Source organism: Orcinus orca, chromosome 3, assembly GCF_937001465.1.
Source record: "Orcinus orca chromosome 3, mOrcOrc1.1, whole genome shotgun sequence".
NCBI lineage: Eukaryota > Metazoa > Chordata > Mammalia > Artiodactyla > Delphinidae > Orcinus > Orcinus orca.
In genome coordinates, this window is record NC_064561.1 from 24,227,523 (window position 1) to 24,248,560 (window position 21,038).

The 21,038-nt window shown below is 43.2% G+C and overlaps 1 protein-coding gene across 8 annotated transcripts in view; it reads right to left on the reverse strand.

Annotated features, from left to right (window-relative positions):
- SFXN1 (sideroflexin 1) overlaps positions 1 to 20,561 on the reverse strand; it is a 54,987-nt gene extending 34,426 nt beyond the window's left edge. For 5 of the 8 annotated variants that reach the window (XR_007476270.1, XR_004484443.2, XM_004272019.4 and 2 more), the window contains exons 1-2: positions 20,401 to 20,561; positions 5,040 to 5,212 (exon numbers count right to left, since the gene is read on the reverse strand). Coding sequence is in view for 5 of the 8 variants with exons in the window: in XM_004272019.4 (XP_004272067.1) it covers positions 5,040 to 5,203 (164 nt within the window). In the remaining 3 variants the exon portion in view is untranslated. Of the gene's footprint in view, positions 1 to 5,039; positions 5,213 to 8,752; positions 8,882 to 19,067; positions 19,174 to 20,400 lie in introns of those variants that run through there. The other 3 variants (XM_049707430.1, XM_033432098.2, XM_033432101.2) reach the window with 3 other exon arrangements.
- Between the last annotated feature and the right edge of the window lie 477 nt (positions 20,562 to 21,038).

Sequence of the window (21,038 nt, forward strand, 5' to 3'; positions counted from 1 at the left end):
TTATTATTTTGTGCTGTTCTTTAATTTCTTAAGCTGAAGTCTCAGTTCATTTGTTGTAAGCCTTTAACGTTTAATCAGAGAGACATGTAAAACTATAAACTTCCACTCAGAGTACAATTTTGACACAATCCCTTAAGTTTTCATATTAATTTTCTCATTATTTTTACTTTGTAATTTTACTTTTGGTTTTTCTTTTTGTACAGTTAAAGTACTGAACAATTCTGACGTGATTAATCAAGTTCTGTCTGTATTTCTAACAGTCTTTTCTTTGTATATTTTGATGTAACATTAACTAGTTCATGAATACCAAACATGGTCATTTTATAAATATCAAATTTTTCTGATCTATTCGCCCTGAACTGAATTTTGTCCGATTTTCATACAGCTTCCTTTTTATTTGCAGTTACCTTCGTCCTGCTTTGTAATGTTAGCCATTTTTATTACCTCCCTTTGGAGTCATACTAAAATAGTACGTTGGTATCCCATGAGGACTACAGATTATTGGTATTCATATTCCTTGAAGGTACACTGTACATGATACTTCCTTGACTCCAACTAACCCTTTGAGCTATTCTCCTCTGAGAGTTCACAGCTAATTTGTCTCTTAGTGGGTAGGGGGAGAACTCTGGGGTATTTCTTATCCATTAATTCACAAATTGGTTTTACTGATGAATATATAGATAAAGATATAGATATAGATATATAGATATATAATGAATATAAAAGCAGCATTACACCTAATCCCCAGTGGAGCAATTTATGACACAGACTTTAAGGGTTTTATATTCCTTAAAAGGTGAAGAGAAAAGAAGGTGAGGTGCTCAACGATTCTTGGAGGAAGTCATTGTATTTTTCCATGCACAGTGACCTCATACAGAGATTAGTCATGTAGCTAGCAACTCTCATGCATTCTGATTGGGATGTCATGTCACTCTTGAGCTTTTTAAGTGTTTTTACACAATTTTAAAGTCTCTGATTTTAATAGAGGGTTTTAATCCCTTTTACACATACTGTTATTACTAAGCTGTCTGGCCTCCTCCATCTTGTTTTACGTTATTTTAAAAGCTTCTATGACAGTTTTTTGGTTTTACCTTTAGTTATACTTATTACGCTGTCTTTGTTTTTATGCCTTTGGGGTTTTAGAAGATATATACTAAGATTTAACTTGACTAGTGGTTACCATTAAGATTCGCAAAACCGGGCTTCCCTGGTGGTGCAGTGGTTGAGAGTCCGCCTGCCGATGCAGGGGACACAGGTTCGTGCCCCGGTCCGGGAAGATCCCACATGCCGCGGAACGGCTGGGCCCGTGAGCCGTGGCCGCTGAGTCTGCGTGTCTGGAGCCTGTGCTCCGCCAACGGGAGAGGCCACAACAGTGAGAGGCCCGCGTACCGCAAAACAAAAAAAGATTCTCAAAACCATTCTAAGATACATTTCTCTAACATGGTAAAGGGCCAAACCACACATACTTTTGAGTCCACCTCCTATTTAAGATAAATATTTGGTATACTTTTAATTCCCCCTCTTCCTTTTTTTTAATTAAAAAAATTTTTTTTTGATACTACAATCTAGGGCTTTAGATTCAGATAGCTATTACTATTTTTTACAAAACACTTAAAACTTCTTTTTGCCTATACATTGCTTTATAACTAGAAATGTAACAACTATTTCTATTTTAAGTTTTGACATTCATCACTAGTCTATTTATATTACAGCTTTTTTTTTTTACTGTAATACAGTATATAACATAAAGTTTACCATCTCAACCATTTTTAACTGTACAGTTTTGTGGTACTAAGCATATTCATGTTATTGTCCAACTACTGCCACCATCCATCTATCTCCAGAATGTTTTCATCGTCTCCAACTGAGACTGTATTCGTTAAACAGTAACTCCTGATTCCCCGGCCCCCTAGGCCCTGGCAACCACCATTCTATTTTCCGTCTCTATGAATTTGGCTACTCCTGGCACATTATATAAGTAGTATTGTACAATAATTTGTCCTCTTCTGATTGGCTTATTTCACTTAGCATAATGTCTTCAAGGTTAATCCATGTTGTAGCATGTGTTAGGATTCCCTTCCTTTTTAAGGCTGAATAGTATTCTATTGCGTGAATATACGACGTTTTATTTTTCCATTCATCCATCCATGGACACTTGGGTTGCTTCCACCTTTGTCTATTATGAGTAATGCCACTATGAACACGGGTGTGCAAATATCTGTTCAAGACCCTGCTTCCCATTCTTTTGGGTATATACTCAGAAGTAGAATGGCTGGATCATATGGTAATTCTATTTTGAATTGTTTGAGGAATCACAATATACTATGGATTTCCTAGTTTTGAACTCAATTTTGCTTCATCTCCTGACCTCTCAAGAAGGATTTATGAGGAGTTTATTTTTGATGTTGTTATGTATTTTTCTGTTGCCTCTGTAAACAGAGACACTCTGGTATAAAATTCCCGGGTTACATGCTTTCTCCTGGAAACTCGGCACACGTTCCTTTACTGTCTTCTGGCACTCAGTACATAGATAAGAAGATTGAGACTTCTCTGTCATTTGTTCTTTTTTAATAACTTTTTTTCACTGTTTGAATGCTTACGAAATTTTTAAAAGTTGGTTTGTAGAAAAAAGAAAAAAAAAATCTCCATACGTGGGTCTCTTTGCCTGAAACAGGGTGAGCCTAATTTGTGGATGTCTGTCCTCACTACAGGACAATTCTTTTATCTACTTACTATGACATCTTTCGCATTTTTCTAGTTTCTCCTTGAGAAGCATCAATAAATTATATCTTCACTCTCCATCCTCTAGTCCCCTGAAGTATAATCCTTTTCACACTCTCACCTTTTCATCTATATCAGGAGTTGACAAACTACAGCCCACGCCTATTTCTGAATAGCTGGTGCGCTAAGAATGGTTTTTCCATTTTTAATGGGTGGTGAACAAGCAAAACAACAGAGGATGAGACTGTAGGGCCTGCACAGCTGAAAATATTTATCATCTGGCCCTTTGCAGAAAAAGTGTGCTGACCTCAGATCTTCACCCTTGGAGAGTGACTCAGGTTTATCCCCAGCATCTCTGTTTCCACTTTTTTCTCGGTACCATTGATGTCATTACTTCTCCACCGCTGCCTCCAGTGAAGATCTTAATTTTGCTCTTACAAGTTTAGGGGCTTTGCAATCTCTTTTATGGCTTCTTTTCAACTCCTCTAGCTGTCTTTACATCTCCACCTCTCCTCTTTTTATGGCTTTTATTCCAGCATCATGGAACATTGACTTGCCGGAATTCTGAAATGCGCTTCTGCCGTCTTCCTCTGCCTCGTTCCTCAGGACTTGCTCGTAGGGCTCCAGGATGTTCTGCTTCCCAGGGAGCCCTCTTTCTGCACGGCTGCGCATGCTAAGACCTGGCCAGACTCACTGTTTGGTAACAAAGTTTATCGACCGCCCTTGGTGGCCTCGCTGACTACCCATGTGACAGTCAAATACGTGCCTTGCATGGATTATTCTTGGCATGTTTAGGCTCACAGCTCCCACTAATCCAATTCTCAGCGTATGGCTGACTTTCCCTGAGAGCAGGAGTCAGCAAACTACTGTCTGTGGCCTGTATGGCTGGCTAGCTAAGAGTGATTTTTACATCTTTTAAAGGATTGTAAAACAACCAACCAAACAAAAAGCCCTGGAAAACAAACAAACAAGCAAGCAAACCCCCAAGACACTAAGAAGACTAGGCAGAACATTTAGAATAAGACAGAAATCCTCTGTAGTCCACGAAGGCTGAAATATTTCTTATATGGTCTTCTATCAAGAAAGCTGCATGTCCATCAACAGATGGATGGCTAAAGAAGATGTGGCACGCACACACACACACACACACACACACACACACACACAGGAATACTACTCAGCCATAAAAAAGAATGAAATTCTGCCATTTGCAGCAACATGGATGGACTTGGAGGGCATTATACTAAGTGAAATAGGTCAGACAGAGAAAGACAAATGCTGTATGATATCACTTATATGTGGAACATATACATATATATACAACAAACTAGTAAATGTAACAAAAAAGATGCAGGCTTGGGCTTCCCTGGTGGCGCAGTGGTTGAGAGTCCGCCTGCCAATGCAGGGGACACGGGTTCATGCCCTGGTCCGGGAAGATCCCACATGCCTGAGAGCCATGGCCACTGAGCCTGCGTGTCCGGAGCCTGTGCTCCGCAACGGGAGAGGCCACAACAGTGAGAGGCCCGCGTACCGCAAAAAAAAAAAAAAAAAAAAGATGCAGGCTCACAGATGTAGAGAACAAACTAGCGGTTATAGTGTGGCGGGGCAACATAGGGGTGGGGGAGTGGGAGGTACAAACTATTGGATGTAAGATAGGCTCAAGGATGTATTGTACAACACGGGGAATATAGCCAATATTTTGTAGTAACTGTAAATGGAGTGTAGCCTTTAAAAATTGTATTAAAATATTAAATAAATTAAAAAAAAAAAGAAAGTTGTGACCATTGCCTTAGAGCATGTCTCTTCTCTCACCTCATGCCTGGCTTTTTGAACTGACAGAGTCCATCCCAAACCTACAAACTGTGTCACCAGCATCCTTCCCATCTGAGCTACTGTATGTGGGGTTTATTCCCTGGGGCTTAATCTGAGAAGAAGCGAACAACCTACCCTAATTCTTGACGACTTGCTTTTTGTAAGATGCAGTCTCTATCTGGAGACAGAAAGTTGTGGATGCAGGTGTGGTTGTATTGTCGAGCAGAAGGCAGGGCTCTAGAAAGGGGACCTCACGGATTCGCACCTATGAGTTGGAGGGACGGCTGGCTTATTTTCAGGTTACTACGAACCCTGGGTATCTGTGTTAAGTGTCAACAATGGGGAATGAAACATGTCTTCCTATTTCTTACATTTTTTTTTTTTATAAAAAGGAATCAATTGCAAAAAAAAATGTTGAAAAATCACTAAGGGAAGGTTTAAAGACAATAGGCTAACATGATGATCTATTCATATATTAAGCCCCAAAGCATACTTGTTAATGTTACCTGTAATCATGCACTACTTTCCTTGCATCCTCTAGTTGTTCGTTGGTTAACAGAATATTCCTGGGATCAGTTACAGTGAAGAAATGATTGGCTCGTCCAATGAAAGTGCTTTGATCCCATCGAGGTTCCTTGATGTTAATGTTTGGTGGAAGTTCTCCAGACATTGTCCTGGACTGTAGAGGGTCAAAAGGACAGGCCTAGTTAAGACTTACAAAGTCACTACACATTTAGAAACTTTGTAGTCACACTAATCTTCAAATAAAGAGTTATTTACATTACATTCCTATTTATGAAAATTACATTACATTCCTATTTATGAAAATAATTTTGCTATAAATGGCAGAAAGGCTATTTAAATCCAAAGCTAAATTTGTCTGTAAATCTCAATTTATCTTAACCAAATTTCAATGATTTCCCACATAGTTCTTTTTATAAGGATATAGTATTTCATCATCCCTTACTTTGGAAATCTATTCTTCAGAAAAAAATATAAAGAGTTAAAAATAACATTAACAATAACAGTGTCTGAAGTCTGAAACACTTTTTCTGGATGAAAGAACCAACGTCAAACTACTGCGGCATTCTGGTTTACTAAATTTGTTTTTCCTACAAGTAGAAGTGACTAATTATGCAAAAAGGCTTACATGCTAAAAAGTCTAGAATTAAAACAAGATTCAGATTCATTCAGCCTTATTCAGCGTATAAACCACCAATCAAAAATGAAAAATTATTCTCCTCAATCTAACAGTCATAGTGGGAAAAACACATTTGGACAACCCCATAAATAGTAATAACATAGAGCATATTATTTTCCTCATAAAATACTTATTTTCTGGCTAAGAACCATTACTTCTTTCTAAAGTAACTAGTTTCTTTCGCTGAGTAATATACGCTTATTTTTAGAGCTGCTTTGTATTGCTGTAATACGTGCTTATTGTAGTATTTTGAATAATATAAGCTTATTGTAGAAAATAAAGAAACAAAATCTGCTATAATTTAGCCATGCTGAAATAACCATTGTTGATGTTTTGATATATTTCCTTGCAGACATTTTCTATACATATTATCCTCTAACTAAAAAAATAAAGTTGCTATCATACTCTATATTTTAATATCTTGACTGTTTCCTGCTGTACTTATTTCACGAGCACTCCCTATGGCACTAAATATTCATTTCAGGTATTTAGCAACACCTTCAACCTTTATGTTATTTTCAGTTTTTCACCATGAAAAATAATGCTGTATCCTTGTCTATTAATTTTTTTCCTCATAACTGGTGACTTCCTTCAACTAGATCTCTCTATGTGATATTAGCAGGTCAAAGGATCTTATCACTATAAAGGCTTCAAACCATTGCTTTCTCATACCTCTTTCCTCTTTCTATATTTCTAATATTGGTTCTTATAGTGGCTTTCTTTTCCAGGTATTTTTCATGAAGTTATTTTTCAGTGCTTCACTAGATCATAGGTCTGTTAAGATGTCAGGTGCAGACGCCTGCCATTTGAACTTTATCAGAATCTCAAATTAACACATTTCATGGCCCACTGGATCAAAATCAAGCATGTTAGGCCCAGAGATGTGAGGAATCTGGTATATGTAAAACAGCTGGTCAGTTGAGAGTAAGAAAGTAAAAATCAGCCCCATTATTCATAAAGCAGGCTGGGATGACAAACACAGATAAAGTCAGCTGCAAAGCTCATAGGAAACCATATTTCTCCCAAGGTCACACTGAAGCTAAAAGGTGTCCTAACAACCCCCTTCTTTGGGTGACCACTGCTTTCTTATCTCATTGAGAAACCCTGTTCTCCACAATCACAGACTGTCAGAAACTTTGCTGTTTGAAATCACACTAGGAAGAATGAATCATCCCACTTCAACACAGAAAAGGAGCCTGGATTTCCAGCCCAGATGCAGAGTTTCAGATTAGGGAGTTTCTGGACACAACATTCCACGTCTTTTTTCTTTTTTTAAAAAATTAATTTATTATTATTATTATTTTGGCTGTGTTGGGTTTTCGTTGCTGCACGTGGGCTTTCTCTAGTTGTGGCGAGCAGGGGCTTCTCTTCCTTGTGGTGCGTGGGCTTCTCATTGCGGTGGCTTCTCTTTGTTGCGGAGCATGGGTTCTACGTGCATGGGCTTCAGTAGTTGTGGAAGGCAGGCTCAGCAGTTGTGCCTTGCGGGCTCTAGAGCACAGGCTCAGTAGTTGTGGCGCACAGGCTTAGTTGCTCCACAGCATGTGGGATCTTCCCGGACCAGGGCTTGATTGAACTTGTGTCCCCTGCATTGGCAGGAGGATTCTTAACCAGTGCGCCACCAGGGAAGTCCCTTCCATGTCTTTCTTAACTCTGTAGTTTCCAAGGAAACTTTGTAGTTTCCAGGTCATGGGCTACTTCACAGTTCAGACCTTTACACCCAGCCCTGCTTTGAGCCAATCAAAATATTGCTTCATTAAACTTCCCTAAGTTCCACCATTCTCCAAGATGCTCTGAAAGACCTATCTTTTCCTTTGTTGGTGAGACACTCCCAGTTCCTCCAGTGTGTGGTCTCCCTCATTGAAATACACATGACTTTGTTTAACTAAGGTTTGTCCCTGCTGGTTTTCAGTCAGCTGGGCTATGATAAGAGAAGTGTCTAAATTTCAAACTAGGACACCTCTAAGCCATGAACGTCAAGTCCAGGGATGTAAGGATATAATTTTCACTTCAAAGAGCTGTGTCATTGTATGAAGAAATGTCTCAATTTTGAATAAGAATGTACCAAATGTATTATTTATAAAACATACAAAAAGTCAAACAAAAACTCTAATTCACACCCAGGAGAACAGTTTTCAGACTTGCGTGCAGGGACCTAGGGCTCTGCTGAGGCATGCTAGTGACCTGCAGGGAGTGGAGGGGATTCAAGCAGGTGGGTTCTGAGCCCCTGAGTTTATAGTCAACTAGAGCAGGTCTGCTTTCATCTGCTCTCTACATCTGGGTTTTATGGCAATGATCATTTAAAGGGAGGGTTCTAATGTTTGAGGGTTGAGTGGGGGGAAGAAAAAGCAAAAAAGAAAAAAGTTGAAAATCACTATAGGAGAGGAAAATCTGAAGATCTATGAGACGATTCATAAAGGTCCAGAAGGTTTCAAGCTTTTTTTTTTTTTTTACTCCAGTTTCCTAAGTCAGCCCCGGCATCCATTTGATTAGTGCCTCTTCAACTATGTCCGGTGAAGGACCTGCTTTGGTTGTTCTAATTTCCGGTCCCATCATGAACCAATACTTTTGTAAACTATATTAAAAATAAATTTTGAAAAAATGAAATAAAAAAGTGGGACACATATAAAAGCCCCCATTTTTATTATTAGGTTCAGCAGATATACTAGAACTCTATCATATTGTTATGAAAGTTCCTAAATGCTTACCCCCAATTTCTGTATTTTCCCCAATATGAGGACACTGGCCTCGTCCAAGGGTCATAATTTGAATTTACACTTAGGCGTATAGATCACAATTTGTTTCTATACTTAAACGTCACCAAATAAATGCTACATATAATCATGTAACTAGAAAAGACAGATAATCTGGTCTAACTCACTTCTGTTTTTGAATGGACCACTAGAAGGTATAATTCTTACCCTCAAGTAGATCGCATACTAAATACAGAACAGATGAAATTCTGACCAGGACAAAACTTTTAGCTTTGTTTTTTCTTTAAGGTCTAGAAAGTGCTCCTACCTTTAGTGTTCACTGACTGGGCACCCACCACGTGACAGATTCTTGGGCTAAATCAGTGAACAAAAGACAAAAATTCCTGCCTTGGTGGAGCTGATGTTGGGTGCTGGCAATGGAAGGGTAGACAGACAATAAACAAGGTAAGCCAAGTATCCACTATATTAGTAGGTAATAAATGGTTTGGGGAAGAATCACAATGGGAAGCATCATGAGGACAGACTGCATTTTTAAACGGGGCAGTCGGGGTAGGCCTCATGGAGAAAATAACAACGGAGCAAGCTCAAAAAGAAGTGAGGAACTGAATCATGTGCGTATCCAGGGGAGCAGCATTCCAGGGAGAAGAAACAGACATTGCAAAGGCCCTGAAGCAGGTGTCTTCAAAGAACAGCAAGAAGGCATGCAACTGGGGTGGAGAGAGGAAGAGGGAGGGAGACAGGAGATGAGGGGTCAGAGAGGTATGGGGAGGGGTTTAGTTGGAATCACACTGTTTGGCACCTCGTGGCCACCGCGAGGCCTTTGCATTTTACCCTGAGGGAAATGGGAGTCACTGGTGGGTTCCAATCAGAGGACTTACAACTGAAAAGGACGTCTCTGGCTGCTGTGTGGAGAACGCAGTGGGGCTATCAGAGTGGATGCAGGAGGAGCAATGGTAAAGCTCCTGCAGGGATCCAGGAGAGGGCTGATGGTGGCGTAGGTGGCAGCAAGGAGGGGCCAGAAGTGCTGACGTTCTGGATACTGTGTTGATGGAGCCAACAGGATTTCCTGAAATCTTGAATGTGGGGTGTGAGAGAAAGAAAAGGCATGACTCCTAAGATGTTTGACTGGAGGAGAAGCAGGTGTCAGGGATCAAACAGCAAGTTCAGGTTTGGATGGATGGAGTTTGTGGCGCCTAGGGGACTTCCAAGTGGAGATGTCCAGGAGGCAGTTGCGTACGAGAGTCCAGAGTTCAGAGGAGAGATTTAGTCTGCAGATCTTCATCTGTGAGCAGAGACGGCTGAAACTCAGGCAATGGGAGAGCGACAGACAAGTGAACGTAAACAGAGAAGAGATCCGAGACCTCCAATGTTAAGAGGTCAGGAAAGAGTAAGTTATAGCAAAGGAGGCTGAGAAAGAGTGACCAGTGGGTAGGAACTCAGCAGAGCGTGGTGTCCTGGAGGACAGGTGAAGTGAGTCTACCTGTAGTCCCGTCGGCCAAAAGGAAGAACACCTTGGTAGTTGGTTACTCCCATCTTGGGCTAGTGAAGAGGGGGATACAACTCCTGAAGGGCCATCTAGGGAATGGGAACGCTGCAAAGATGGTTATCTTGGCAAATTCTAAAAATTCTTAGCAATGGTGATGGCAAGTAGGGAGTGAATGCACAGCACATTAAATGACCCCTCTTCGGGGCACTGTTTATTCCTGCAAGGTCACCGGCACAGACTGGTGGTTCCTAACCAACAGAACGCATTGAAATCACCTGGAGAGCTTCTGAAAAAGACAAATACTATTGCCGTTCTAGAGATTCAGACCTAGGAGGTCTCACATAAGGCTGGGCATGTGATTCTGCAGGCGCTCTGGGTCTGGACCTCCAGCTCTCTGGGCACCAGGCTGGGACTCTACATGAAGCTGGGAGCTGTTTCCTTCCCTGCATCTTTCTCTGTGCCGCCTATGCCTTCCCCCAGGCCTGAGCAATCTGCAGTGCTTCCCAGTGGATATCTGATACTGATTTTTTTCTCATAAAATTGAGTACCAAGCAATATATCTTCCTTTTAAAGTATAATTCTCACTATTTCCCCTTCACACTTAATATATATAACAATAGCATGAACAAAAAATTAAAATGTAGCTTTCATAGAATTGTAGTTCTTAATAACAAACCGTCTCCAATTTGTTAAATATAGGGCAAGCTTCAGGTCAAGCTGCTGAAAACATGATCTGGTTTTACAACATGGTGCTTCATAAAATAAAGATGTTCTATTGCATAAGAGCTGGAGAGGATCTTAAAAATAATCCACCCAATGTTCTCATCATGTAGGAAACAGAGGCACAGAGGGGGAAATAACTTGTCCAGGGTGTGCTCCTGGTGATGGTGGCAGAAGGAAGTGGGCGAGGATGCAAAGCCAGACTGAACTCCTGAGCACTGGTCAACCAGTTTACTCCTTCTACTCTATTACTCTCTTTTAGCTATTCCCCCACCCCCCCCGCCAAAGTACAGCAATTAATGTCTGCACAGAATTGGTATCTTTGAAGCCCTCCTTTTCTCCTTTCAATAAGAACAGCTTTACTCACACCACGAAGCTCTGTGCTACGCTAACCCTCTGGTGCCCCCATAGTGTATGTGAGAAGAATGCTGTGGAGGCCTCACAAAGTCTCTTTTTTGTTTTTAATTGAAGTACAGTTGATTTACAATGTTGCGTTAGTTTCTGGTGTAAAGCAGTGATTCAGATATATATATATATATACCTATGTATGTAAGTGTGTGTGTGTGTGTGTGTGTGTGTGTGTGTATGTGTGTCTGTATTCTTTTTCAGATTCTTTTCCATTATAGGTTATTATAAGATACGGAATACAGTTCCCTGTACTATACAGTAGGACCTTGTTACTTATCTATTTTATATAGAGTAGTGTGTACAAAGTCGCTTCTTAAAAAGGCAAAGAAAAAGGAGATAGATGGGGAAAGGAAACCCCACATTTTCGGAGTTTCTATTGCATACAAGGAACTGGGCTGGATGCTTGCCTAAGAGTGCAAGCCCCTACCATGTGCCAGTGGCAGAAGAGTCTATGTCAGTTTTCGCAACGCTGTGCTTTACGCATATTGTGCACGTTTCACAGAAGAGGAAAGTAAGATTCTGAGATGTCACTCACAGCTACCCCCTTATCTCCCGGCAAGGGAGGAAGCAGGCTTATCATCAGACTACAGGCCAAGCCCACCAAAACCCCAACACTGAACGCTTATACTGATCCACTTCGTATAGACTTGGGGTGGGCAGAATCGTGCCCACCCAAAGATGTCCACCTCCCAACCGCCACAGGATCTGAATCGATTACCTTACGCGGCAAAGGTGGCTGCTGGTATGATTAAGTTAAGGCTCTTGAGACTAGGAAACCACCTGGGATTATCTAGGGGGGCCTGTTAATCACAAGGGTCCTTATAAGAGAAAGAGGCAGGCAGGAGAGGCAGAATCAGAGAAGTAGATGTGACAAGGGACAAGCAGAGCTTGGAGTGATGCCATGAGCCAAGGCAGGTGCATGCACAGCTTCTGGAAGCTGGAAACAGCAGGGAAACAGATGCTCCCTTGGAGCCTCCAGAAGCAATACAGAACCATTTAGGCTTCTGGCTTCTGACTTCAGAACAGTAAGCTAATACACAGTTGTTTTGTTTTAAGGTACATTTGTGGTAATGTGCTAAATAGCAATAGGCTACTAATTCAGCACTCTTTTCCCCTACTTAAAAGGATTTTATTTTGTAAATAAGTTCATTTAGAAAACAAACTTACGGTTACCAAAGGGGAAAGGAGGGGGGGCGAGGGAGGGATAAATTAGGAGTTTGGGAGTACCATATATACACTACTATATATAAAATAAACAACAAGGACCTACACCTATAGTTCCCTGTGTGTATAGCACAGGGAACTATACTTGGTATTTTGTGATAACCTATATGGGAAAAGAATCTGAAAAAGAACATATATATATATATATATATATATATCTGAATCACTTTACAGTACACCTGGAACTAACACAACATTGTAAATCAACTATACTTCAATAAAAATAAATAAATAAAAAATTTTAAAAAGAATTTTAGTAGAACCCTATACTGGTGTAAGTAATACCAACTAGACTTGAGCGCCTGTCCTGCCCCCACCAATTTCAAAACCATAAGGCTAATCAGGAATACCATATGAACATTCTTACAAACACAGCTGATCTCAAACCAGATAAAATTTTAATTATTGACTAGGACTCCCATGTTCCAATTAGACAAGCATTTTCACACACCAACCTTCAAGCCCAGGAACAGTTTTCACTTTTTTCCCACTCTAAAAAAATAACCAGTTTCTATAATTAGGGGTCCAGTTTTCAAAAAAAAAATTTCTTATTTTGCACTAAAAAAACAGTGCATCCAGGCGCTGCTGCCCTGGATCACTGGTCTCCCTCCAGTTGTGGACCTGGGAGCAGCTCTGCACATCCGGCCAAGACGCAGGGGGCCACGGCTGGGGCTCCTGACCCAGTAGCGGCCTCCGGGGCCAAGGCACACCCATGGCCTTGGTTGCTATGCGGGGGTCCCTGGGGTACATCACCTTCCTACCTGCCTCATCGCCAGAGCTTGGTGGGCTGGTCACTTGGTCGGCGACCTGCAGCATCCAGGACGCCCACCAGCTGCCGGGGTCTGCGCTTTGGGATCATCCGCCCCACAAACTCGGTACCGAGCAGTGGGCCAGGGGCTGGGGCCACCGCGGGCACCTTCGTGGGAAGGAAGAGAAGTCCCAGGGGTGGTAGGGGAAGAAATGGATTTGGTTTCCCCACTGTCTGGTTTATGCATGAAGAGCACAGCCATCCCTGAACTTGTGGTTTCTGGACTTTCCTCTCTGTCTCCTCACCAAGGTTGACATTGGTCAAAGATCAGATACCTTTCCAGAGAGTTCTTAAGCACCACTGACCACGCAGTTCTGACAGTATTTCATGACAATGTATGGTGACAGTTTAGAACAAGTGCTTCTCAGCTAAGAATTTCTGCAAAGTAGACTGGGTAAGTCATTCTGCTGTACAGCCCTAGCAATGATACTGGGGACCACGCGGATGATTGCAAAGCCACAATGGCTCAAAAGAAAGTTTCAGAGAACAAGGTATATATATGTATATATACATACATATATGTATATATCATCCAATTTCAGGGGTGGCAGAGATAAGGGAAAATGCCACACCTCCAAGGGACAGACTGCACGGGACACCAAACAATGTGTTCAAGGAAGTGCAAGTGTATCAGCTTTACAACAAGCCATGCAAGTGAAAGATGCCATGGACAGACTTAGAAGAGATGAGTGGGAGGATCTTCTCTCTGCCACGTCTATCTGAGGCTTTGACAGTTATGCAGAAGGGCGGAAATATCTTCAGAAATTTAGAGAGGCTATAGAAGGAGAGACAGGAGAGACAGGAAAGGTGGAAATATCACAGCTACAGATTAAGTGAAGAGCTTCCCAAGGAGAAATTTACTAACCAGTGACCAGCTGACTGAATAGCTGCAGATGGTCAACTGTGGAATGTTATGGTTTACACATAATCATATCAGTAGATTTCTGATGTTCAACAAACTCAGTTTCCATGACCTGAAGAAATGATGGAATAGGGGGTGTAGAGAAGCAAAGGAGGCTGGAAGATTCTGGAACAGAGGCGTTAACAGGAACTGACCTGTGAAAGGAGGTGTCTGTATATTTAAATAGTTATAATGTTGCTTTTTTTTTTTTTTTTTACGGTACACGGGCCTCCCACAGCTGCGGCCTCCCCTGCTGCAGAGCATAGGCTCCGGACGTGCAGGCCCAGCGGCCATGGCTCACGGGCCCAGCAGCTCTGCGGCATGTGGGATCCTCCCGGATCGGGGCACGAACCCACATCCCCTGCATCGGCAGGCGGACTCTCAACCACTGCGCCACCAGGGATGCCCTATAATGTTGCTTTTTGACACTTGACCAACTGAGGTGTTAATTCTGACTTAAGAATCTTTTTTTAAAATGAATGATTTCAAAGAAAAATTTGGATTGTAAAGGTATGAAAATATTTTTTTGTATGAGAAAAAAAGTGGGATTCAAAAAAAATTTCTGTAGTGACTGACATCACTTATGCTAAGAAATAAAGTCAAGGCTTTGTTACCTAAAGACAAAATCAATAAACTAAGAATGACAGCTATCTGGGGCCATTAATAATTACAGCATTAGATTGCATTTAAATGAGTCATTCCTAAAGATATTATTTTACAGATTATATACGTTAATACATTAATTAACCCCTCAAAGGGGATAGAAATAATCTCTTAAGAGGGGAAAAAAATCCTGTTAAAATTCAATCTCTTGGCTAAGGGGTTTTGGGTAAATATAGTATCATGAAGCCTCATCAAAACTCATCAAAATGAATTTCTCCAAGTTTTCTTTATTCATTCATTCATAAACGAAATTAATATATGCATTCAGTATGCACTGAAGGCCTCTCCTATACCCAGCACTGGCTTGGCCCTGGATTTGGAAAGACCCACCATGCGGTAAATAAACTGAAAGGCAAACACATTGTAATGAATACAGCCTAAATTTCCCCAAACGTACTTATAGACACCCTTCTCATATAGAGCTTATTATGGGTGGACATCACCCACCTCTGTCCATGCAGTCTTCAACTGAGTTATCAGATTACTAACCTGGGTAAACCTTATTGAAGACTGTGATACGAATGATTCTCATATCCAAATCTGTACACACTTTTCAAAAATATCTATTATTTCAGTGAAGTAAACCTGGTTTAACATCCACAATAACTCAGTCACAGAATTTATAAGCTTTTAAAGCCAAAATGAGTGCCATGACAAAGATTCTCTAGTCATAATATTGTATTACACATTATAGGCCTACTGGAAATGGTACTTAACTCCATCTTTTTTCAAGTCATTATTTAAGTTATATCACAACCTTTTTTTTTTTTTTTAAACATCTTTATTGGGGTATAATTGCTTTACAATGGTGTGTTAGTTTCTACTTTATAACAAAGTGAATCAGTTATACATATACATATGTTCCCATATCTCTATATCACAACCTTCATCACCAATTCTGGGAGGGCAATACTGTCTCCCTTTTAGGTTAGATGTTACACAGTCAGTGCACAGCTATGCAAGGGCGAGGACCACCCCCTGACTCAGAGGCCCAGGACCACTTCCCACCACATACAAGCCTTCATGGCTGGTAAACAGTCTGCTCCAGTTAGACAACGGTGATCAGTTTCATTGCCAAATAACTTTACTGAACCAGTTGGTTAGTGGAACTTGAATTTCTGGCTCCAAGCCGCACCTCCCTAACTGCCCTGTAACCCGGAATCCTCCGATGGAGGTGATGAGGGAAGGGGTGTGTAGTGGTTAGGGGCTTATGCTGGTGGAGGCAACAGACCTGAGTTCCAATGCCAGCTCCACCGACGACTCTGGGACCTTGTACACATTATCCCACTGCCCCAAGTTTCTGCATCTTTATCAGCAAAATTAGGATGCTGCTTAATAATAACACTAATGTTTAATAACCACATATCATAAGAGCCCTCCTTATATGACCCCATCTAACCCTCATAAGGGTTTGGTTACAAGGAAGCGGTGCTGCCAGGGTGTGATGTTTTATTACCTGGCTCCAGAATCCCTGCTCCTTGGGGAGGTAGTGCTGACCTGGAAAGCAGCTTCCTGGAAATCCTGATTCAGTAAAGCGGGGGTGGAGCCTAGGAAGGTGATCCTTAAGAAATACACCAGGGGTATCCTATGATCAGCTAAGTTTGGGAAACACTCTGTGGGAAAGGATATAAAACCTATAGATAAATAACCAAATGCCCTACCAGTTAAGGGAAGATTCTTACCCTCTTTCAGGGGCAATAGAAATATTTAGATGACTCCATGGCCACTCAGGCTGGTTGCTGGCTGGGTCCTGTCGAGGAAGGCTCCCTGCCCTGTAGCCTGGTCTGCTGAGTACCTACCCTGCCAACCCACGGAATTGAGAACGGGACTTGAACCACTGCAATCTGGATTAGAGTCCTGACTCTGTCTCTTCCTTTCTAAGCATGTCACTGGGGGAGTCATCTCCCCTCTCTGAACCTCAATTTTCTCGTCTGTAAGATGGAGATGAGAGTTGGCTGACACAGTTGGAAGAATTAGGAAACTGAAGTGTGCAAGAGGGCTTTATTGACCTTTATTAAGTGTAAAGGGCTAAACAAAGGTAGGGTCATTACTAACATGTCATTCTCCAAGCAAGGAATCTCCTGCCCTCATTGGCTCAAGTCCTGCACAGAAACACAGTGGCTGGTAGTATTGGTGGGGTTGGTGGGGGGGGGAGGGTGGGGAATGCAAGGGCACTTGGCTTCCTGAAGATGATGCCTAAGAAAAATGATTTTCCCTGAGATAAGCTTTATTTCAAACTTTTAGCTACATGCCAAGAAAATGCTTAACTACTGGGAAAAAAAAAAGAATTTTCCAAAACTTCACAGAAAACAAACTAGCAGGGAATGTGCTTTCTCAGGGACTTGGTAAGAAAGACCTTTAACCCTGGCTAAAGATTAACAATGCTAATTAAATTATTAAACTGGAAACTTATTGTTAGTTATGTTTTAACTAACATAATGCAGTTGTTTACTGCATTTGAAAGAGTTGAAAAAGAGTCTGGTTGCTCTTGGTTTATTTAGTTAGGGCCAGAGAGGTGTGATGTACCCTATCAAAGTCACTATAGGGGTACATGGCTGAGCACCCATTGTGGGCCAGACACAGGTGTTCCACGTGTTACTAGACTGCTAAATTCTCACTTCAGCTAAGAAATTTCCCCCTACTTTGCAGAGTTACTCAGAGAAATCAAGTGCCACGCCCAAGAAGGCACTTTGGCCTGACTTTATACCCCACTTCTGACCCTTGCGGGGCCAGAAGTGATGTGTCTGGCAAGGGCAGTCACGTTCATTGAAGGCACACATTTCCTCATTTGGCTTTGTGATGGTCGTCCACACACAGCATTTCTCTCTTATGGGCATGGCCACACAAGAGATCAAATTATAGATCAGAGGGGCTTCCCTGGTGGCGCAGTGGTTGAGAGTCCGCCTGCTGATGCAGGGGACACAGGTTCGTGCCCCGGTCTGGGAAGATCCCACATGCCGCGGAGCGGCTGGGCCCGTGAGCCACGGCCGCTGAGCCTGCACGTCCGGAGCCTGTGCTCCGCAATGGGAGAGGCCACAACAGTGAGAGGCCCGCGTACCACAAAAAAAATAAAAAATAAAAAAAAAATTATAGATCAGAAAGTTGAATCCTGTGCTAAGAAGCAGATTCTTTCAAAGGGCATTTCCACTCAGCAATGGCTTTCTGTTGCATACCCTCCTCTATTCCAGGGACAGGTCTGCATGAAGACATGGGGCCTGTGTAGTAGAATCAGGAACCCATGGGGAATGAATGCCTTCTGTCTGTCTCCCTGCCACCATACTCCCTGCCTCCACTCCCCATCCACATAGCAGATGCGACTCTTCTATGAACTTTAAAACACCCAGGTAACAATACAATCATTGTTCATATTCTGGTGAACCTCAAGATCAACTTTGGGTTTCTTAATCAATTTCTTATGATGAGTGAAGTTCTTATCCATTTTTTAAAAAAAATTCTATTAGTTTTTACTTGAGATGGTGGTATCAGCCTGTAAAAATAATAAAGTACTCCCGAACTGTAGTATTTTGGACATATTCAGTTGAATATTTTCCCACCTACTTTAAAGAATCAAGTAACAGATTATATATACTGTGTATGAAAATATTTCACAAAGTAATAGCAGTTAACTAAAAACTTAATAACTTTGAACTTTGTATAATTAAGTATAGGTTTGATATGTATTCTGACAATAATTTTTCACTGTCTAGGTAAGAGTCAGCCTTTTAAAAAAATGACTTAGTGCTGATTTCTTACCTTTAACCTCAAACAAAAGGTTGGTTCTATTCACAATTATACTCCAACCGAATGCATCTAACCACGGCTTGCTTAGTAGGATGTAGATGCCATATTTCATTCTAATGCATCAGAGAGCAAAGAAGTTTTATGATGGATCTGCTCTAAGGGTCACTGCTGCTCTGGTTGTCTTCTCAGCTTCCTCTGCAGGAAGTGAGGAGGGGGAAGGGGTTCCCTCCCTCTGACAACATCTTTCTATACTCATCCACATGGGATTTCATAAAACTTTTACAGAATATTAAAAGCATTCTAAATATTTTCCTGATCCTGAATTACATCTACCCCTTGCTATACAGCTTCTTCTCTGACAACTGCAAGCACAGATACCCCTTTCCTGAAAGCCCATGGGACTTAAATGCTTGCCTGCTCAAGCAAAGCCTTGAATACATACCTAAAGCTATCATATGTTAGAGCTGGATAGAAACCGATATATCCTCCTCTCCAAACACCATCATTTTTTGCAAACTAGACAACTGCAGTCCTGAGGCGAGAAAGGAGCTGCTTGAGGTCCCAGAACCTCCTGGTGGAGCCTCCACTCATCCTCCCAGATTTCCCTCTCAGCTTACAGCTCTTACATGGCAAGTTCAGCACCACAAGAGCTGCAAAGTCTCCTTATTTACCTGTATACCTGCCTTGCACCTATTACAGTGCCTGGAACATGGAAGCAGCTCAGCAAACTGCGGATGGGCAAAGGAAGAGAAAAGCTGGAGACACGCAAGTAAAAATCTAGAAGATGAGGCAGAAGAGAGATTATGACTGAGAAAAGTAAAAACAAAATGCCATGGGGCTTCAGAAGGCAGTTGCCCATGGAGTGGTTAAGTGCCCGAGCTCTAAAGTCATTCATACTGAGCTTTCTCATTCAGGCACTCAACAAATATTCAGTGAGGGTCTCCCTGGTGCAGGGAACAGACAGATGAGCAAGACAAACAGAGGCCCTGATCACAAGCAGAGAATCAAACAAGCAAGTAAACAGTTAATTTCAACTGGTGACAAATTCTCTTAAGGAAAAAATCACAGGGGTAATCTAACAGAGGATGTGTGCATGAAGGGGCAATTTCAAACAACACAGCCAAGGGAGAGCATCTCTGAGGAAGTAACATGTAAGCTGAGACTACAGATGACCAACTGTGTGACTTTAGGCAGGTTACACAACCTCTCTGAGCCCCAGTTTCCTTCCCCATCTGGATTAGGAAGGCAAGGCCAAGTACCTCATGGGGCTGGAGGAATGTAAAAGTAGATGGACCTGAATCACCTGCAAACTCTTAGTAGGCATTGTGTCTATTGTCATTCTGAGAAGGTTAGAGGCTCGTGACAAGTGGGAAAGCTCAGGCGGTCAGCACGGAAATGCAAGGTCCGGGCAGGATCACTCCTGTTCCCATTACCTGCTTTTCTCTTCCCTACTAGATTGCGAGTTCTAGGGCAGGGGCCAGGTGGTCTCTGATCTCCGAGCCCCCCCTCTGCGCCAGGAGGAGAAGCCAGGAGCTAGGAGCTTGAGGGGCGTGGGGGTCGGTGCCACCGAACCACCGAGCAATCGCTCGCGCCAGTCCCCGCCGTGGCCTGTCCCCGCGGCAGCCATCTTGGGTGTCCTCCCCGCGGCGAGTTTCGTCACGCGGCCGCGGGGACAGCGTGGCAGGGCGCGTGCGGGCGTGGATGGGTGAGCCCCCTCCCATGACGGGAGACCCACTCCACCGCGGGGGCTCAGGGGGAGATCGGAGGAGGTCAGGCTGCTAGAGATGGGGAGCTCAGGCATTGGGATGGCAGGGGTCTCCAAGGTGTAGGGACCCCCTGGCACGGGGAGTCTCGGGCATGGCGAGGGGGCTTCTGACCTCCCAGCCCCGGTGTCTCCTGGCAGCCGGCCCGCGGGAGCGCGCCCCCGCTCCAGCCCGCGCCCCTCCGCCAGGCTCCCTGCGCGTTTCCAACCCACAGCACCCGGGTCCGCGGCCCACGACTCACCGCTCCCCCCCGGCCACAGCCCGCGCCGCTCTGGGGACCCGCTCAGCGCCGCCTCCGCCGCCACCGCCGCCACCGGAAGCGCTTCTCCCGCCACGGCGGCCCTGCGCGCCGCCGCCGTCCGGAGCGCGCCCTCAGAGCGCGTCCCCGTGCGGAGCCCAGAGGCCCGGCTGGGCTGGGCGGCGGCCGCGCGCGGGAGGCCCCGGACGCGCCATCGCAGTCGCTGCGCTCTGGAAGCAGCCTCCGCCTGGTCCAGGCGCAATCCTCTGTGCCCGCGCTTTTGCTTCTGGCTCCATCATGAACTCCGAAGTTCACCCTCACCGCGGTGCGGGCTCCGTGCCATGTTTCCCATTTTGGTTTCCCCGAGACCGACCCCTTACTTGATCATTTCTCAGTTCCCAGGGTCTTACATAGTCAGCATCCTCTCATTCATTCATTCAAACCATTGTTTCCCAAAGTGTGGAATTTGGCACCACTGGGGCTACAAGGCGATTTTAGGTGGTACAAGGGCCATGACCTGATTTATGTCTAAACAAGAACCATCATCCTGGCTGCTGTGTGAATAGGCTGTAGAGGAGATGACGTGGAGGCAGAGGAGCCAGTAGGGAGGCTACCCGGGGCTAACCAGGGGAGAAATGACG